The sequence below is a fragment of the Acomys minous genome, assembly GCF_964271855.1.
Source record: "Acomys minous genome assembly, chromosome: 18".
Classification (NCBI taxonomy): Eukaryota; Metazoa; Chordata; class Mammalia; order Rodentia; family Muridae; genus Acomys; species Acomys minous.
Genome location: NC_140501.1, coordinates 41,271,112 through 41,292,333, shown reverse-complemented (window position 1 = coordinate 41,292,333; position 21,222 = coordinate 41,271,112). Strand labels below are relative to the sequence as shown.

The 21,222-nt window shown below is 43.7% G+C and overlaps 1 protein-coding gene across 1 annotated transcript in view; it reads right to left on the bottom strand.

Moving 5' to 3' along the window:
* Window positions 1-21,222, bottom strand: part of DGKH (diacylglycerol kinase eta) — a 167,159-nt gene that overhangs the window by 3,036 nt on the left and 142,901 nt on the right. The window contains 9 exon segments of the mRNA XM_084767935.1: window positions 5,785-5,915; window positions 7,331-7,439; window positions 8,073-8,192; window positions 11,451-11,543; window positions 14,127-14,232; window positions 15,476-15,639; window positions 17,457-17,591; window positions 17,848-17,961; window positions 20,286-20,393. Coding sequence (XP_084624061.1) covers window positions 5,785-5,915; window positions 7,331-7,439; window positions 8,073-8,192; window positions 11,451-11,543; window positions 14,127-14,232; window positions 15,476-15,639; window positions 17,457-17,591; window positions 17,848-17,961; window positions 20,286-20,393 — 1,080 coding nt within the window.

The following is a 21,222-nucleotide window of genomic DNA, read 5'->3' as shown; positions in this document are numbered from 1 at the left end:
GGAAATTAAAATTTCAACTAGTAATTAGCAAAATTAGCATTTATTTCATTTCATTAACAGTTTGTATTCAATGGTTCTGGAAGTGATAGCTAGAAAACTAAGTTAATAAAACAAAAATAATCTGATACTGACGAGTGGCCAGTCAATAAAAAGATACCATACCCCACACAAACTCATCTTAAATGTGTTATTGTCATCAATTATGTACAGCTAGGCAAAGGGCTCAAGAGTCAACACTAATATGATTTTTTTTCCTGTTTTTTTTTTTGTTTGTTTGCTTTTTGTTGTTGCTGTTTTGTTTCTGGTTTTTCGAGACAGGGTCTCTCTGTATAGCCTTAGCTGTCCTGGACTTGCTTTGTAGACCAGGCTGGTCTTGAACTCACAGCGATCCACCTGCCTTTGCTTCCTGAGTGCTGGAATTAAAGGCATGCGCCACCACCGCCTGGCTTTTTTTTTTTTTTAAACAAGCTCTTTTGTGATTTGAAACAAATGATGAAGGACAACAGAACTTCTCAGGCACATTTTTGTCATGTACATGAACACATGTGTCTACTTTTTATAGACAAGGTCCTGCTATCTTGTCCAGCCTACTCTTGAACTCTTGAGTTATCCTCCTGCCTCAGCTTGCCAACCTTTGGAATTATGTGCCACTACACCCAGTTCTTGTGTTTTATTTATGTCTTGTGCTGTATTAAACTTAAAGTCGAGGCCTGCCAGACTAGGATTTAGGAGACAGGGGTGGTCAGATAATGAATTCAAGGTCATCCTTGGCTACATAACAAGTTTGAGACCAGCCTGGGCTACATGAGACCCAGGCTTCGGGGAGAAAAAAAAACTGTGTAATTTAATCATAGAAGATGGTACCTAAAATTTACAGTGTACATTCATTTGAGTCCTGATTTGATGAAAATATCTGATTAAGTATTCTTGATTGTCTCTCATGCACACTCGTGTGTGTGTGTGTGTGTGTGTGTGTGTGTGTGTGTGTGCGCGCGCGCGCGCGCACACATGGATGAATCCGGTCATGCACATGCCACAGTGACCATGTGGAGGCCAGAAGCCCATTTGGCGGAGTTGGCTCTCTCCTTCCACTGTTTTTGAGGCATGGTCTCTCTTGTAGTTACATAAACTTTGCAGAGCATCCCAGGCTAGCTGGCCCCTCAAGTGCTTCTAAGTGAGTCTTCTGTTTTTCTCTCCAATCTTCCCTGAGATTCGCCTCCCTCCCCCAAAGTTAACTATACAATGACTTAAAGGAAAAGTTCCAGAAATTTCACTCAGTCCTATAATGTAGGGGGGCTAGATTGATTCTTAAGCTTATAAATGAAGTAGGTCAAACTGACTTAAATTACACACACGGAGACGGCATACACTATCTCTCTTGCAATTTAGTAGTTATAATAACCATCAATCTAAATCCTTCTAGGAAACCATTTTTTTCCCCATAGCCACTGCCATTCAAGCTTGAGATAATTTCAGGGTAACATTTTTTATCAAACTTAACTGACCCAGAAAAACAAATGCTCTCATATGCTACCAGGGTAAACAAGTTAATTCTAAGGCTATTACACATTTCTGGGGTATGTGTTAAATATCAAACTGTAGGGCAAGCCCAAATCCATGTCTGTTGCACAAATTTAGACTGCAAAGGAGTATTTTGGTGGAGCTGGAGCGTGTGGCTCAGAGCTTGCCCTTTCAGAGGGCACAGTTCAGGTCTCGGCACCCATGTTAAGAAGTGGCTTACAACTACCTCTAACTCCAGCTCCAGTAATCCCATGCCTTCTGCTGGCCTTGTGGGCTCCTGGACGCATGGTAATATACTCATGTAGACATACACACATGAATGGAAAATGTTTGTTTGTTTGTTTGTTTTTGCAAAAAGAATGTAAATGCTACATTTCATAGTTCCCAGTTGAGTGGAAGATTTATCCTTTAGATTGTATTAGTAAATACAGTACTCTGCTCATAAAATAGATTCAAATATTAAATATCTTATTTTAGGCCCTATAAACACTGCATTCTCCAGGATACAAACACCTTTGATATTTGACTCAGAATTACTGCTTTGGAACAATGAGGTGGTCTCTAGTGGGTAACATAGTTACAATGGCTTCCTAGCTACAATTTCTTTACTTTGACAAAATTCAGTATCTTCACGTCTTGTAGCTGTTATGTTGCGATAAGAGAATTGCCTTGCCATTTGATATAGTTTTCATTTTGGCCAGTATCACATAATTGTATCATTGTACACTTTTCATGTATTTGTGTGTATAGATGTTGTATAGACAGATGTGTGCTATGTTCATACATGGAGAGGCCAAAGATCTTCCATCTTGTTTTTGAGATGGGTCTCTCTTAGACTTGGCTAAATTCCTGCCCCGCCTCCATCTCCACCTATGCACTTACTGTGTTCATCATATTCCTTCTTACCAACTTGTTGTTTCCCTGGATGATGAGTAGACATAAATTTGCCAAAGACTCCTTTGCAGATATTGAGTTATCCTTCTCACTACCCATAAACAATTTTCCGTATCTGTGTGTGTGTGTGTGTGTGTGTGTGTGTGTGTGTGTGTGTGTGTCCCTTCACTCTGCCTTCCATCTTCTCCAGTATCTCTCCCTACTGTGTTCTAGCAGGGGAAAGATCACTGCCTCCTTCCTCCTCTGCTAGAGTGTTAGAAACGGTTCTCTTTGCCAAGTTTAGACCGTCAGCTTGCTATCTTCGGTTGTTTAGTCAGCTTCAGTGTTAAGGAAGAGACACTTCAGCCGAGCTGTGGGAAGGAGTTAACTGGGTGAGGGGTAGTGGGAGAAACAAACAATAAGCACACATCCTCATGGTCAGAAACAGTGTTTTTAAGCAACTGAAAGGAGGCCCAAGTGGACGGGCCAGTGCGGGGCCAGAGGCAAGACGGTAAGGACACAGGCAGGGTCTTTGGGCCTCCACGGAGATGGATGCCATTATTCTGATGGGTGTCATTATTCTCACAAGAAGGAGAAACTTCTGGAAGGTCCAAACCAGAAAAGTAATATACTTGATTGAAGATGACAACATATCATGGTTATGGGTTATAGACTGGAGAGACAGAGGAACAGGGAGAAGACCACACTGAAAGCTCCTGATCTTCCATGAGAAGCTGGGACGTGGCACGCAGTGTGAGGGAAGGTCCTGCGAAGAGCCTGAGCGCAATGGTGGAGCAGAAGCTACGGGTAAGAGTCTGGCTAGAATGGTGAGATGTTCGAGGAAGTGGATAGCAGTAAATCTTGACTCTGGGTTGCTCTGCTTTCCAGCACCCAAAGGGATAAGGACATGGTCAACCCAAGTATCAGCAGCCAGTTGGTGACAGAATCCAAAAGTTCAGAATGAGGTCAAAGTTAGAGAAGACTGAATCACTGACATGTTCACATACAGGTGTGGAAGCAATGGGCGGGTGGGAGAGGGCGCCACTGCAGGTGAGCCTTCCCCAGCATTTAGGAACTAGTCTACAGGTCCACTGCTCCCACAGCTCAGATACAGAGGTGAGGGCAGCGGTGCTCCAGGCTCATGGTTTGTGCTCTAGAAGGTTCTGTGAAAGTGACCTCTTCCCATCACACATACTCTAACTACAAACAAAAGAGTTAAATGACAACACAAAGTTTGTTTTGTTTTGTTTTTCAAGACAGGGTCTCTCTGTGTAGCCTTGGCTGTCCTGGACTCACTATGTAAACCAGGCTGGCCTCGAACTCACAGAGATCCACCTGCCCCTGCCTCCCGAGTGCTGGGATTACAGGTGTGCGCCACCAACTGACTAGCGGTCAACACAAATTTATAAAGGAAAGTGTCAAGAGGGAGAGGATAATTGGCATTAAAAAAAACACAAAGAAAACAAAAGCAAACCATGAAAATGAGTGAGAAAGTTTAGTAAATTACTTCTCAGCCATCTTCTCTTCTCTTAATTTCTCTCTCTCTCTCTCTCTCTCTCTCTCTCTCTCTCTCTCTCTCTCTCTCTCTCTCTCTCCACACAGGCGACGATCACTGACTTGGCGTCTGCGTGTTGAATGGGCTTTAACATTTGGCAAATATTTGCTACATTCAATATATGTGTATGTGTATGTATATATCTGTGTGTTGAGTATATATCTGTATATGTAGTCACATGACATGAACATGTGTCTATGAGTACTTTAATACACACAAGTTCAGCACATGTATGATGTAAGCCTCTAGAAGGAAGATGACACTGAGTGAACCCAGCACAATCCATTAACCAGAAACTGACGGCTCAATACATATTGCATCTGCCAATTTACAAGGAGCTACACAAACACTAGCTATAAAAAGGCCCCACAGTTCTGTGCATGTGTCACGTGTGTGCGCATGTGCATGCATTTATTTCAAGTTCTGAGGTCAGTCTCTACTGTACGAGCTCTAACCCTGGGTATTTTGATCTGCATCAGTTAGGACTCACAGAACAATTAATCTATTATTTTATGGTTATCACAGCTAACAATGTTTAGATTAAAAACAGTATTCTCCTTTTGATCTGCTAGAGGACTACACAAATCCTTAATAAAGACATGAACTTTACACTACCCATTACTTGGGTCAGGATCTCTGCTAAATTATGCAGATAAAAGCCCAAGCATTAAAGATGTGCTGAGAGGTCCTAACTACACATTCTAGAACATGCTCTATGGGAAAGGGATCCTTTCAGCAATGTTATTTATTTACTGCAGGTGTAAAATGGCAGCATGTGGTGAGAAAATATAATAAAGTCCTATTACTCATGGTTTTCTGCGTGTGCGTGCCTGTGGAAGCCAGAGGTCCACGTGTGTCTTCCTCTACCACCCACGACCTTATTCTTTGAGACAGGGTCTCTCACTGAGTTTAGAGACCATTGGCTAGACTGGCTGGCAAGAGAGCTCTTGAGAACGCTGCGGTCTCTACCCAGCCCCAGTCCTGAGGTCCGAGTCCCATGCCACCATGCCTTGTAGCTGCTGCGTTCACGGGTGCCGGGCGCTGGCCTCAGGCTCCTATGCCTGGGTAGCAGGGGCGCTGACTGAGCCGTCCCTCTAGCCCCTAGCTCCTGCTTTGGCTCTTCTACTGCTGAGCCTGCACACAAAGAGTCAAAGGGAACTGCTGTGCATCACCAATGAGGGGGTTGCCTGTTCTGGCATACATGGCAGAGAAAGCAGCTCCATTTCCTAAGAAATTAATGTATTTCTTTTTGAGACTAATAAAACAGCAACAAAGTGCTATGGGGGAAAAAAGTTTTGATTTACTGTCTAGTTATGCATGTAATATCGAAAGTTCAGTTTAGAAACACAACAACGTCAGAGGCCTCTAAATTATCACTGCTGTCTCATATATAGCTTCATATAAATAGAAAGGCTTTCTTATTAGTCTTGCACATCAATTTTTAGTTGTCCTTAAATCCCATTCATTTTCAGTCTTTTCCAACAACAGTCACCGCCATCCATGCAGCTGCACACAATGAGACGGTAGAAACGTAGCACACTCCACTCGGAAACGTTAGGACAGTGGCAGCCCCACCGATGGATAGGGAGCGAAGTTATGAGGGGCATGCTGTGCTTTAGCTGGGAGAGTCAGAGAGTGGTCCTGACAGGGAAGCACTGCCGCTCATTCTCACAGGAAAAGCACTGGAGGAAGTCAGACCACGAGCGAAATGAGTGACTACACATTTGCATAACACAAGCCAAGCTGAAAGCATGCGACAGAGGACTCACAACAGAAAAGATTCTGTATTGCAAGATTTTTTTCCCCCAAAAGCGCAAAAGAAAAGAAAAAAATACCTTAAGATCTCGTCTTTCCAGATGCAAAAGTTCAGCCCCTCTGATGTCATGGCGAATGAAGAGTTCTTTGTACTCTCCCAAATTGAGCAGATCCAGCCAAGCAGCGACTTCCTCTGTGCCCCAACTCTGAACTACCAAAGTTAAGAGCAAAACCCCCTTAATCTCTACATGCACGATGCATTACAAAGCAAAGGTCAGCCGAGAAGATGCAACACAGACAGCAGTGGGCACTAGCAAAGGGAAGGCGGAAGGCGGTGCTTCAGCAGAGCTACCTCCCCTCCCCACGCAGGGCACAGACTGCCAAGGATCTGCCTTTTAAAGATGGGTGCCACCCGCACCCTCGCCTTCAGCCACGGTCCAGCTTCCTCTCATCTTAATCACACAATGTGCATTAGGGCATTAATTCTGCACCATTAAGCTCAAGGATGCAAAAATCGTAATGAGCTCCGACAGGTTTCCTTAAGACCACACGTGAAATGTTTAGTTAGAAAAGAGCTACAAATGCTAATTTAAGTTAGACTCTGATCTGGGCTACTTGGCTTTACATACATATCGCTAAAGATCTTGCTGGCTTGCAAGTGTTGCCTCTATTGACTCTGTTACTGATAATTCCAATAAACGGCCATAGATCACTTGAATGTCATTAAGAAACTGTTCAGACTGCTATCCGAGACTGGTTGGATTAGGCTACTTTTCAGTATGGATAATTGTTCTTTCAATCTTTTATTCAACGCAAGTTAGCGCAATTAAGAACCTACTTTTCCCCCAGTGTTTGGTTTTTGGACATGCCTCAGTAACTATCCTTGTAGACAAAAGGATTCACATCACTGTTTATAAAGACCACAGGGCTTAGAAGAATTTATAAAATATAATTTAAACTTATACAATTTATCATTTAAAATGTATACAATTCTTCTAAGCTTTTATGAAGTCATCTCATTATGAAAGGCAGAGCTAGACACAGAACTCCCGAGGACCTAGCACAGAGAGCACACAGTTAAACTCTACGGGAAGGGAGCTAGGAAAAGTAGCAGGGTACGGAAGGCTTCATCTTTGCTGAGGATCTAAGTAGCACGCACACTGGCCTTATCAGAGGGTGGGATGGTGTCCTTAAAACAGGAAAAGGGGGATTTGTAACTTCGGTGAGAAAATAGTTAGCAAGCTGAGTAAAAGAAAACGTCTACGTTCTCCTTATCAAAGCGATCTGGATTTTTAACTCTGAGAAGAAAATGGAGTTACACACTGGTATGTGAAGCAGCTGAACGGACACAATGACTCAACTGGACAGACAGAAACAACTATGCGACCGCCTCACCTTTCCCTTACACTTACAACCACAGATTCTCACCCTAACTGGGCACACTGGGGACGATGTGACTTGCATGGCTCAGTGCACCATTTTAACCATTTCAAAGCATACAGTTCAGTGATAGTATATTTACAATGCTGGGAAATGCTCACTGCTACCTTGTCCTAGAACATTCTCGGCCCCTCACCAACACCTTTTCAGTACGGTATTTTGTTCCCCCAGCGTGTGACCACCTACCAGACTGTGAACCTGTCTTCTGTTTCGGAGCCTTTTCTTTTTTAAACTTTGGCACGATACGGAAGACGGTGCTTTTGTTTTCTCTTTTGGTGCAGTCCATCGGAGGCTCCTGCCAAAACCAAGCGAGGGCGGGCACTGCTTTAGGAGGTTGTGGGATGAAACGCCCACTCTGCCAGCAGGTGTAAAAGAAGAATGGTGTCCTAATAACGGCTTCTCTCGCTGTGATGAGACCCCCATGACTGAGGAAAGTGTTTCTACTTCAGCTTACACTTCCATATCAGAGTCCAGGACTGAGGGAACTCAGGGTAGAAACTCACACAGGGCTGGAATCCGGAGGCAGGAGCTGATGCAGAGGCCATGGAGGGGCGCTGCTTACTGCCTGCTCCTCATGCCTACAGGGCTCAGACCACAAGGCCGGGCAGAGCTTTTCCCCATGAAGCACTAATTAGGGTAATGCCGTAAGGGCTTCCCTGAAGCACAGTCTGCTGGGTGCATTTTCTCAGTTGCCTCTGGGCAGAACTGTTCTAGCTTGTGTCTAGTTGACATGAAAAGACGCCAGCACAGAAGGGCTCGGGGACGCTGGACACGTGCCACCCTACACAAAAAGGCCCGTTCTCCCCCAACAACGAAACATTTCAAAGAAGTATTCAAACTCATTTCCCTGAAATGTCTCTTTTTCAAAGGTAAGTGCAGACTCTAAAGTCTTACTGTGACACGCATCCGGAGGCTGAACCTTACGTACCTCGTCGTCGTTTGGGCGGAGGACATAGTAAAGCCAGGGGATCTCGGTTAACTTCTGCAGCTCCGCCTCTACAGTGTGTAAGGCACTGGACACCCGCTCTTCGTGGGGAGATTCCAACTGCTAGTCACAGGCAGGGCGAGAAAGAGAAACAAGGCGACACTCAGCAACCAACTCCACAGAACAGCAAGGCCACTGTGACCATCCTTCCGATAAGCTTGTTGCTTCAGCCCTAACTCCTAATCCCGAAGTTCACATACATAACTGGTGCAACTGGATAATTTCCACTCCAAAAGTACTCTTTTTAGTGTATCCTGGACGTCATACCCTTCTGTTCCCTATTCTAAATGCCCCTTCACTGCTTCCAGGCACATCTATGAGCCGTCATATTTGGGTCAAAATTCTCCTAACTTATAGACTTTGTTTCATGAACAAATACGTTAAAAAAAAAAAAAACCAACCAAATACCTGTCATATAAAAAGCATAACACACACACACACACACACACACACACACACACACACACACACCTGAAAAATCAAAAGGACAAGTTTAAGGGAAAAATAAATCTCAGAAAAATTTGTGATGAAGAGCAATTATGAAAATCAGGATAAAGCTAAAAGTCAAAGGGCTAGTAATCTGGAACCAGAAGTGGATACTTTAAAGAGAATTCGTTCTTCACGGTAACTTATTTGATATAGTTATTATGATGCACGAAATGGAAGGCAGTTGGTGAGATTCTAGCCCTGGCATGGTTACTTACTATGCAGTCAGGAAGGGTAACTGGCTTCAGGCACCTTAGCTTCCTCTGTTAGAAACAGCACAACCTGACGAGATCACATCCGGGCACTCTTCCAGCTAACCAATACCTTCCTAAACTATCTTAAAACTCCACAGTGCTTGCACCAGTGTTCACAGAATTTTAGAGGAAAGTTCCGTATGATCATTGTCTATTGTAAGTGTCTTTTTGTTGTAGATTCCCTGTGATACTGAAAGTATCTCCTAGGAGTCAGTAAAAATAAGGGATTTTTACCCTATTGTATGACATTTACCACTTTCCTTTCAATATAAGAATTTATGTCTTACAGGACTGACTAGATGGTATTTTACATTTGTTCTGGAAGCAAAATGAAAAATAAGTGTTGGTTGCTCTCAAATACAATAAACTTTATTAACCTTATTGTTAAGTTTGGGCAAATTTCCTGGGACTTATTTCAAACCAAACATCCATACTTGAGAGTCACAGAGAATTTAGAAATAAAGGGGTGTGTGTGTTATGTTTTAATATAATATAATCACTAAATATAATACATTAGACCAAAGAAGGTACTTTTGGTATAAAGGGTAAAGTTATGCTTCTATTTCTTATCATAAATGACCTTAAAAGTCTTTCAAGTGACACAAAATTGCACATCTCAATTGAAAAACTGGAAGTTTAATCAGAGCACACAGGATTTCTAGTAGGCTTATTTTGGATAAGCAATAGAAGATTCTGGTTAACAAAGACAGTATCAACGGTAACTAAGAAGGGGCCTTGTTGATCTTATCAACAAGTAACCAGTGCTGCTTCTGCCTAGTTCTACACAGCAGGAGTGGAGGCCACACCCTGCTGTGTTTCCGTTTTCCAGGAGATGGTGAAGAACCCTGGCCCCAAGGAAGCATCTGGGTTTCTTAAGCAGGAAGAGGATTCCTGTGACAGCATCTTGCTGGACCACAGTCACACCCCAGCAGGAGGTCCAAGCTCCAGTTCCCCCAACTTGCTATGTCAAGCACTATGATGTTAATGACTTCTATAATTTTGTTTAGGTTATAATTGCCCAAACAGATGAAACTGCCTCGACAAGAAACGCTTTGAGATCATTCAAAGGGATACAAGGAAGAGAAAGATAGCTCATGCTATCCTTCCATATGCCTAACTCTAGCTAGAGACAAGAGTCAACATTAGAAGATCCAAAAGCCCCATTCAGGTGTTTTTACAGAAAGGGCTATGTTTATGCTCCAGGCCTGTGGGCTTTAGACAGATTCTTACACTTTCTTACACTTCATTTCCAGGATCAAACTGAGTTAAAACAGAGACAGCTCTTGACATACACTGTTTACAGAGCAAACCTGGGATACCATGCCAATCGTATTTCCAGTGGTCACTGGGGGAATGGAGCTGTGGTCTCTCCTGAACTTGTATGCACACGAGCAGCTAAGGAATGTCTGCTACACTATGCAGTCCAAACCTTTCAGAGTTGATCAGAGAGAGGGGGTGGGCACAAGGACATGATGGCCTGGATCACAGCTCTAATGTTTAGCACTGGTTTCCTGAAGGCAAAAGTCTGGCCAAAAGGAAGGTCCAAGAACGGAGGTCAGAGCTCTGCTCAAAACTCGCTCACTAAGCAAAGCCCCTTTATCATGAACTACAGCACTATCTTTTTAAAAGTCAAAAGAGCATATGATTTTTTTTTGCAGTTAAATCAACTACTCGACCACTTCAGCCAGTTGCTTTGGTTACAACAACATTGCCAGGACTTTATAGGAGCAGTGCATTCTTTTTGTATCTTAAGTCTCTACGACCTTTGGAATGTCAGTATAACTTTGATCTGAAAAAAAAAAGTACTGGTGTTTTCCTTCCCCCACAAGAAAAGTAACTAACAAAAGAAAACATCAACAAACCTAAGTTGAAGGTACCATTAAAATAATGAAATATTCCTAAAAACAGATAAATAGATAATCTAGAATATTCCCAACCCCTCAGGGGAATAAACACAAGCATCTATGGATAGTTTGTGTGTGGGGGGGGTATGTGTAGAGGGGTGTCTTTAGTAGTCTTTCTTATTTATGGTTATAATTATGCTCATTCATGTATTTGTATTTAAATATTGTCAGAAAAATTATTAAATAAAAATTCCAAAAGTAAAAAAACAAAAAACAAAAAACAAAAAAACCTCACTCACTAACAGAGCAAGGCTTGGATTATTATCTCGCTATCTGCGCTATTGTCATAGTTAGCCTCAGGTGTCAACTTGACACAGATGCAGTCACACGGAACACACAAAAAGGAACCTCAAATGAGGAGTTTCCTTCATCAGGTTGACTGCGGCATGTCTGTACGTTATCCTCTTAACTGCTAACTAACGGAGAAGGGTCCAGGCCACAGTGGGTAGTACCATCCCCAGGCAGTGGGCTCTGGGCTGCTGAACGTGAACATGGAAGCGAGACAGCAGGCCTGGTTCCTCTGCGGCCTCTGCTTCACTTACTGGCCCCTGGGACCCTACGCTGATTTCCCTTGGTGATGGAAGATGAGCAGGAGTTATGAGATGAGACAGTCCCTTTCTTCTCTAATTTGCTTTTGGTCACTGTGGATCACAGGCAGAGACGTCTCTTTCTCTTACCAAAGGAACCCTGCCAACCAGCAGAGACTCCGTCTCATTATACAGTGCCTTGACGTTGATGGCAATCTCAGTGGCAGTGTCCCTCGTAAGACTCTAGAAAAGAATAACAAAGATGTGTTTTCATATTAGATTACAATCCCATCACCAATTCATTCTATAATTTTATTCTCACTATGAGTGATTCTTAAAAAGATACCAAAATTCTGTAACAAATTCAATTTTTTTGTACACAGGTTTGTTAGGATGGTTATTTCTGTTAATTAATAAAACACAGATTCAAAAGAATAAACTAAAATGTATATATACTAAGTATCATATCTCCTACCTATAAGTTTATATATATGTTAGAACCAATATATACATATTGGCTTATATATATATATCCATAAAAGTTTAATCAAAGAAACTTTCCATAGGAGGACATTATCTGATTATACAGGAGATCTTTGCTTATCATGGGTTTGAACAGTAGAGGTCCAATTATGCATATTTTTAAGAGACAATTTGAAAAATCTTAAAGGTGAACTGTATAGACAAGAAATATCAGGCAAAATTAAGAAAAAGCTAACTAGGCCATGACAACATAACACACACACACACATACATACACACATTAAACAATCAAAAAGTAGAGTGGGGAGATGGCTCATCAGTTCAGAGCACTAGCTGTTCTCACAGGACCTGAGTTCGGTTCCTAGACTATGTCAGATGACTTTCAGCTCCTCTACCTCCAGCCTCATGGAACCCAAGGCCCACTTCTGACCTCCTGGGGTACCTGCATACACCCCAACACAGACACACAAACACATGCACACACATCCAGAGTTAAAAATAAAATAAACACACAAAAATAGTGCCGCTCTCAGTTGAGGAAAGTGTACACAAATGTAAAGTGTACTATTGACTGACAACTTAGTGAAATGAATGGAAAAATGGACTTTACTATTGTAACCATGTCAGCTGCTTCCTGTGGCTCTCGCGATGAGCTTAGATACTGGCCGTGTCTGCTTAAAGTTCTAACTGACCCAACTCATCTCTGCCTTGTTCCATCATCCAGGAAAAGTGCCTTCTCACGATTCCTGAACGTCGTCCACCATTCGCCATATATAAAATATGTGTCAAGGGGCTGGCGAGGTGGCGCAGCAGTGAGGGCATTGGCTGCTCTTCTGGAGGATCCGGGTTCAATTCTCAGCACCCACATGGCCGGCCATCTCTAACTCCAGTCCCAGGGATCTGATGCCCTCATCTGGCCTCCAAGGGTATGACATGCATATGGTGCACAGTAAACATACATACAAGTAAACACTCATATACTAAGATAAAATAAATACATACACATAAAATATAAATAAGGGAAGCAAAAAACATGTTTAAGTGACTTTTTAACATTACTGGCCAATAGCAGGCAACTGTAATAGTCAAGCTGTGGAAGAGTCAAAGGTCATGCACAGATCTTTCTACTGGGCAGAGGGCTTAGTGTCACACTCCTCCAGATTGTGTCAAGGGACAACACAGTAGCTCCAAATACCCTGACTAGTGAACTTTAATCATGAGCAATAACATCTAGTTGAACATTCATTTGGGTTGACTGTTGAAAGAATAAGATAAAGGTGTGAGCAGTTCACATCCCAAGGGTTAGTTACACTGTAACCACCCCACTATCCACACCTCCATTAGAAGCCACAGAAGCATCAACTTGCAATTCAGCAAAAAGTGAAACAACAGCATCAGAGCCCAACCAAGAAATGACTGACCATCTCTAACCAAGCTCATATCGTAATTTCTAGGTTTGTCCTTTCTTTAAGACCCAGGGGAAAGGGGAGAGGGCGAGGGGAAAGGAAGACATTGGTCTGTGAGGAGACCCAGCTGGCAAAGGAGTTTTGTCACGCAGCCTGGCAGTTCAGTTTCATTCCCAGAAGACACATGGTGGAAAGAGAGGACTCATTCATGCAAGCTGTGCTCTGACCGCCACATATAGCTGCCTTCTAGCCCCAAAGTGAACGAATGAATACGTGAAATGAAATAAAACAGTAGAATGACTTGAAAGGCAGCAAAGGATTCCAAGTGAACTAGAAAGACATCCAGAAAATGTATATGTGTGTGTGAGACATACATATATATGTGGCATATGCATGTGTATGCGATATGGTATGTGTGTGTGTGTGTGTGTGTGTCTATAAGTTTCTTGTAGAAACTCATGAAGAAGTTATGGTGGTTAGATTGTCAACTTGTCGCAAGCTAGGGTCTCTGGGAAGAGCAAACCTCGACTGAAAAAATGCCTCCATCACACTGGTTTGTAGGCAAGTCAGTGGAGCATTTCTTGATAGATGATTGACGTAGGGAGCCCCGCCCACTGTGGCTAGTGCCACCTGTGGGGAGGTGGTCCTGGGAGGTATAAGAAAACTGAAGGTGAGCAAGGTGAGCGTGAAAAGTAAGGTAGAGCAGTGTTCCTCCATGGGTCCTGGCTGAGTTACTAAGCCAACTTTATGACGGACTGTGATGGAGACACGCAAGCCAAATAAACTCCTCCCTCCTCAGGGTGCTTTTGGTTACCGTGTTTTAATCACAGGAACAGAAAGGCACTACTGCCTCTCACAGGGAGTGTCTGTACAGTACTTTTCAGTAGCTGAAATCCCAAAAGAATCCGTGGAAGGAGAATTTACCATTAAACCCTACCTCCGGGAAGCGCGGGTTGGCTTTGTTGAGGGCATGTGAGCACGCATTCACTGCGTGAGCCAGTTCCTGCTCCAGCAGACAGTGGATCGTGGCTGCATCGCAAATCCTAAAAGTAGAAGCGAGACAAGATACCCAGTGTGGCGCATCACTGAAGACTAGCCTTGTGAAGAGTCTCCCCTGCCTGGAGACAGCAGCGCTGAAAGCGACAAAGGCCACAAACACATTCACTCCTTGGAACCTCAAATGCAAAGCACCAGGGGACGATTTAGCGCCTTTACCATCTACGCGCTGTTTTATACGTATCATAAAGTTTCATGCTCACGGCTTATGATGATTAAGTTTCTCAAGCCTGTAGATGAAGGCATGGAGGCTCACGGAGACTGAATATATGTACAGAACCAATGTGGCAGGCTAAGAATCCGTTCCCACTTGGTAGCTAAGAGTTAGGTCTTCCAAACATGCTCTAGGAAGGAGAGTCAAAGATCTTGTCACAGCCTCTCTTCCATAATGACACTTAGTTCTATTATAGTGTTTTGTTTTTTTTTAAGATTTTGTTTATTATGTATACAGTGTTTCACCTACATGTCTGCCTACACTCCAGAAGAGGGCACCAGATCTCAGTACTGATGGCTGTGAGCCACTATGTGGTTGCTGGGAATTGAACTCAGGACCTTTGGAAGAACAATCAGTGTTCTTAACCTCTGAGTCATCTCTCCAGCTCCCCCTGCTGTAGTGATATTTATATCTTGTTTGTTTGTTTTTCGAGACAGCAATTCTCTGTGTGCCCGTGGCTGTCCTTGAACTCACACTGTAGACCAGGCTGGCTTCTGTCTCCCAAGTGCTGGGATTAGAGGTGCATGCATGCCACCACTAGTTGGCCAAATTTTATATGTAAATTCAAACTCATTTTTCAAGTATCTCCTTCCTTCCTGCCTAGAAAAAGAACTTATGTGTGGTCTGCATTGCCCGAAGCGATTCTGCAACTGTTTGTTCTGTCCTGTGACCTTCCGTGGGGACACGGTTCGCGCTCAGACTTCTTTTAACGTCTCCCCTGCCTCCAGTGAGTAGTTCTAAGGCAGCACCTAAGTGGGTAGCGCAGAAATGCTAGTGAAAAGTGCACCACGTGGCAGGGCAAGTTCACTGTAGGTGTCCAGGGTGTTTAAGGTGTAGACTGCAGAGAGCATGCTGGGAAGAGCTGTAAAAAGGGGGCGAGAATGGCTGAGGCCCACAGGAGGGAGCTTGTGGAACAAGCTAACACATCCCTAAGCAGCACAAACGGCCTCTAAGAAGAAGACACAGCTGGCCAAGAGCAGAGCCCACCCAGCCACGACTCCAGCAGCGCAGTGTACCTGGTGATGAGCTCCTCTGCGGCCTGGGAGCAGAGGCGCATCTGCGACAGCTCTTCTGTAGCCAGGTCAGCGGCAGGGTGGATGTACAGGTTGGTTCGAACAACTGGCTTACCGGAGTCACACTTCTGCTTGTCCTCCCAGGACTTCAGAGTGCTTTCAAAGGCCTATTTAGAGCCAGGGTTGCAGGAAGCGGTTAAGTTGGAGCTCAGAGACTAGCATAACTACACACATGCACACACACACACACACACGTACAGACAGCGATCTATGAGAGCTGGGTGGAGTCTGAAACTCGGAGCCCTTTGTTATGCTCTAAAAACTTACTAAATTGGTGAAAGAGATTTTTCAAGGGTTTCATTGTAGCACATCAAAGACAGAGTAATGTGACCAATGACGATTACATCACTGATGTTAATAAACAGAGCTTATGCCCATCTTTATCTGTTCCACTAATGTTCCATCACAGTTTTACTTTACTCTTTTACTAGACAGCATGAATACTGTAAGCCTTATTTGTTAAAGGCTGAGCTTAACTAAAAACACTTAATGGGGAAGACCAAACTATGGAGGTGGCTAGAAAGGTCAATGGCTGCCAGGGCTAAGAGTGCAAAAGGGAGAAAGAAGCTGTGTAACACTGGGAAACAACAGGAAAAGTAATGCTATCTAGGAGTGTGTGTATGTGTGTGCGCGCGCACGAGTATTATGTGGGGGGAAGAGTGTGTATGTGTGTGGGTGTGGGTGTATGTGGGATGTGTGAGTGTGAGTGTATTTGGGGTGTGTATATTAAGTGTATGTGTATTATAGAGTGTGTGAGTGTATGTGGGATGTGTGTGTGAGTATGTATGTGTATGTGATGTGTGTGTGTGAGTGTGTATAAGTGTGTGTATGTGATGTGTGTGTGATAGAGTATGTGTATGTGTGAGTGTATATGGGATGTGTGTGTGTGTAAGTGTGTGTGTGTGTGTGATGTGTATGTGATAGAATGTGTATATGTGTGAGTGTATGTGGGATGTGTATGTGTGTAAGTATGTGGGATGTATGTATGTGAGTGAGAACGTGTGTATGTATGAGTGTGTGGGATATATGTATGTGTGAGTGAGAATGTGTGTATGTATGAGTGTGTGAATGTGTGCATGTATGAGTGTGTGTGTGTGTGTGTGTGTTTGAGACTGTCTCACTGTATAGTCCTGGCCAGGCTGTAACTCATATAGACCAGTCTGGCTTGAACTGAAGGAGCTGAAACTAAAAGTGGACGCCCCCATGTCTGGTATTAACAATGCATTATTAAATTAGCAACTAGAAGAGCTGTACAGCTAGTGCAGAATCCCAACAATACGAGCTTACATACGCTGAGGGCAAATGACAAGAAACACACAGGGACAGAGTTAGACTTCTATGTACTTGCTGCTCAATTGCTTGGTAAACTTTAAAGTTGTGAAAAAAAATACTTAATTTAAAATATTTGCTCATATTTAAAACAAGGAGCTAAATCCTGTAAATATGCCACAAAGTCTATTTAAGAAATAATTTAAATTTCTTTCAATGTTTTCTATTTTTCACAATTTCCAACTTTTTGTGCATTGGTGCTATGCCTGCATGTGTGTTTTGTCTGTGAGAGGGTGTTGGAGCCTGTGGAACTGGAGTAACAGACAGTTGTGAGCTGCCAAAAGGGTGCTGGGAACTGAACCCATGTCCTCTGGAAAAGCAGCCAGTGCTCTCAAGCACTGAGACATTTCTTTAAAAAAAAAAAACAAAAAAGAAATTGACAATGTTCTAGGAGAATTATTTGGAAGCTAGAGAGATGGCCCGATGGTTACAGCATGTGGTACACTTGCAGAGGACCCAGCCCTGACACCAGGTGCCTCACAACCACCCGTAACGCCAGCATCCAGGGATCCAGGAACTCTCTGGCTGTGTAAGCATGGCTCTCCTGTGCACAGCGCCTCCCCCAACACACACATGAGTAAAGTTAGTCACATACTCTGTCTCTCGTTAACATCTGAGCTCTGTTCTTGTGCACAATCTTGATGATTCCTGGAGGCTGAACCCACGCTTCACCATCCACCTGGACCGGGACTCCCTCGTCGCCAAATATAGTGATTTTTACTGTGCGGCACTGAAATAAAGCCAATGCATTATTTGAGACTACATCAGCCCGAGAATCCACATAATCTGCTGATTATCTGGGTTTGCCTTTACTCCCCTAGGTGGACTAGCACGTCTCGCTTTTCCACTGCAATGACACAGTGACAGCAACGTGACGGAAAGTCAGTATTTCTACAGAAGTGTGTCCGTGTGGCAGTCATCTGCAAAAGCTCCTTCCACGTTCCATGACCCAAGAGATACAGTGAGCTTTGACCCGAGAAGCCAACCTGTGCTATCCGGTGATGCTGCAATTTAATGACCCTTGACACTGCCATCTGCACACTGTCAAAGACTGCAACGACTTCCAGAATCTTGTCATCAAATGAAGGGGCAGCAAATATCTAAAAGGGAAAACAGTATTACACACGTTTCCCCCAACAGTCTCGGTGGAAGGCAATGCCAAGCCCCCAAAGCCTGCCATACAGATCGACCAAACACAGAAAACGTGAGAAGGGAGCGAGCAAGGAAACCAACGCTGAAGGCAGCTTAAAATAAACATCAGTTCAAAAAAGGTTTCAAGATCTGCAGGAGTGTGGTACTCAAACATCTCATTCAGCACTCTCTGGACCAACACATCTCAAAATGACTCATCTTAATGTAGACATCTAAAGGCATCACATATAATTGGTAGACATCGTGATAAGATAATGTGTACTTCTCAGAAGTCTACCAAGGCCCAGAAGTTGATGCTAATAAACATGAAAATCATGAAATTGTGCACCTGGAAAAGACACACCTTCAAAGTACTCTGAACAACATACATTTGTGTTGTCATCCTTTTTTTAAAAGATGAATCATCTGCAGGTGAGTACAGGTGCCTGAAGAGACCAAATGAGTGTGTTTGTTTTTATCACCTTGACACAGACAGGTCACCTGAGAGGAGGAAACCTCAATGGGAGAATTGCCCCCATCACACTGGGTCGTAGCCATGTCCTTGGGTATTTTCTTGATTACTGACTGGTGTGGGCGGACCTCGCCCGCTGTGAGCTGTACCACCTGTGTAGGCAGTCCTAGGCTGTCTAAGAAAGCAGGCTGAGCAAGGCACGGGGAGACGGGTCAGTAAATAGCACGGTCCACGTGGTCTCTGCTTCAGTTCCTGCCCTCATTTCCCTCCAGCCAACTGTGATCAGGGCATGAGGGGGTTAAACAAAGCCTTTCCTCCCCACATTGCTGTTGGGTATGCAGTTCATCACAGCAACAGGAAGCAAACAAGAACAGATCTTCAGGAGCTGCAGGTGTTCCGGGTGGTTGTAAGCTGGTGCTGGGAACCGAACCTGCGTCCTCTGCAAGAGCAGTAAGCGCCCTGGCCTGCTGGGCCGTCTCGCTAGCCCTGTGCCTTGTATTTTGATAGAATGACCTCTTGGGGTACTTGTGAGGAGGAAATCATGAACCTCAGAGGGCAAAACTTCCCCAGATGTACTATGCTTCTATGTCAAGTGCACGCTCACAAAATTCATTGCAAGAATTTAAATTTAGTCAGTGTCAGTTAGTTCTTGTGGCTTTCTTACTTATTCTATCGTAAGTAATTATGACAAAAAATTTTTTACCCACTCTAAAAGAAAATCCTATTTAAAACTTGTATTGGAAATATGGACCCACAAACTCACTGACACTGATAATCTCTTCTAAATTCTGTTATCTGCCAGGATTCAAGTTGTATCTCTGTTGGAAACTGTGGAAACTTTGTCTCCATTTTTTTCCCTCAATGGTTAAGGTTAAGAAAGTTACGGTTTGGGACTGAGGATGTAGCTCAGGGTTACAGGGCTCAATTAGCATGTGCAGGGACCTCAGTTTTTATTCTAGTGTGCGTGCGCACGCGCACACACACACACACACACACACAGAGAAACGTGGGTGTTAAACAATGAATATAAAACTCCTAGACCACCGAGTGCCTAGTGGATGTTTAAGAATGCCAAAGTTAGCTGGGCACGGTGGCGCCCGCCTTTAATCCCAGCACTCAGGGAGGCAGAGGCAGGTGGATCACTGTGAGTTCCAGGCCAGGCTGCTCTACAAAGTGAGTCCAGGACAGCCAAGGCTACACAGAGAAGAAACCCTGTCTCGGAAACAAAACAAAAACAAACAAAAAACAAAAGAATGCCAAAGTTATTTATATTATTCTCACTGAATTCACAGCCACAAAAAAAGAACAGGTTATGCGACCACACACCCAGAACCTATCCGCATGATTAGCATCAGACCTCGTACGCCTGTGTACGCCTCTAACTGAAATCAGGGAACGATCCTTCAAGATGACGAAATCACATCACTTCTCATGGGATGCCCACTTTAGCAACTGTGTTTTTTTTTTTCATTCCTTTTAGAGAGCAACTGTATTTGCACCAAATAAACCAGACTGTGGTTGTTCCTTCATAATACAGGGAAGTTTACAAAGAAAACAGAAACAGCCCCAACCTTGCCAGGTGTGATGATGCACACCTTTAATGCCAAGGCTGCAGAAACTAGACAGCATATTCACGAGAGAGAAAATGTTGAAAGAAGACGTTATGAATTCTACCTGTCACCTTTCCAATGCTGTAAAAACAGCTGTCGTGTAAATACTGACATGAAGTTATTATCACAGAGCACATTTTAAAAAGCTAAGATAATGTAGTAACTTAATGACCACTGAAGAAACAAACTCTAGCCCCATTACGCTACTTACATCGTCCTCCTTGGTTCCGCCCCAGAAGTTGGTGCCTCCTGCATAGCTGGGGATGTTCAAGACGGCTATGCCTTGTAAGCTGGGGAGTGGAATATACTGCCCATCACACTGCAAGGCAAACAGCCTGGAGGTTAGAATGCGCTGAATCCTAGCACTTTCAAGTGGATGTGGGAAGAGCAGGGGTTCAGGCACCTCCTCAGCTACGGAGCAAGTTCAGGTGCAGCCTGGGCTACATGAGACACTGTCTCAAAAATAAAACACTAAGAGGTCAGACAAAAAGAGCGGAGCTGCTACCTCAGGGCTACTGACACAGGAATGTGTCCGCAGGGCTCGCTTTCTGGTAAATACATGCTTCCACCTTACAAAGGTGTCCATCTTACTTTTCTCTTAAGTCTTCAAAGTATAAATAACTAAAGAAGAGATTGTTATAAAAATTGAACTAAAACTATGCTTCCCTTGATCTTTCCACCCAGATCAGGCAGCTACTTTTCTTGAATCTCCTTCAGACCACCTACAAAACTCCAGCCCAGTGGTTCTCAACCTTCCTAATGCTGCTGGGACCCTTTAATATAGCTCCTCATGTGGTGACCTCCAACCACAAAATTATTTTAATTGCTACTTCGTAACTGTAATTTTGCTACGGTTGTGAATCTCAATGGAATCACCTGTGTTTCCCAATGGTCTTAGGTGACCCAGTCATTCAATCCCCAAAAGGTCATGACCCACAGGTTGAGAACCACGGTTCTAGCCTGTATTCCTGAGGTCAGGTAAGCCCTGTATGGGCAGGATCTGACCCCATTCATCTCACTCAGGACTTCTCAAAACTTGGTACGTGCCTGGGTTTGGTAACTAACCAGCAACCATCTAAGCTGAAAGCTGGGTCAGGGCTGATGAGCTGGTTAGGTGGGTAAAGGTGCTTGGCACCAACCCGGACAAC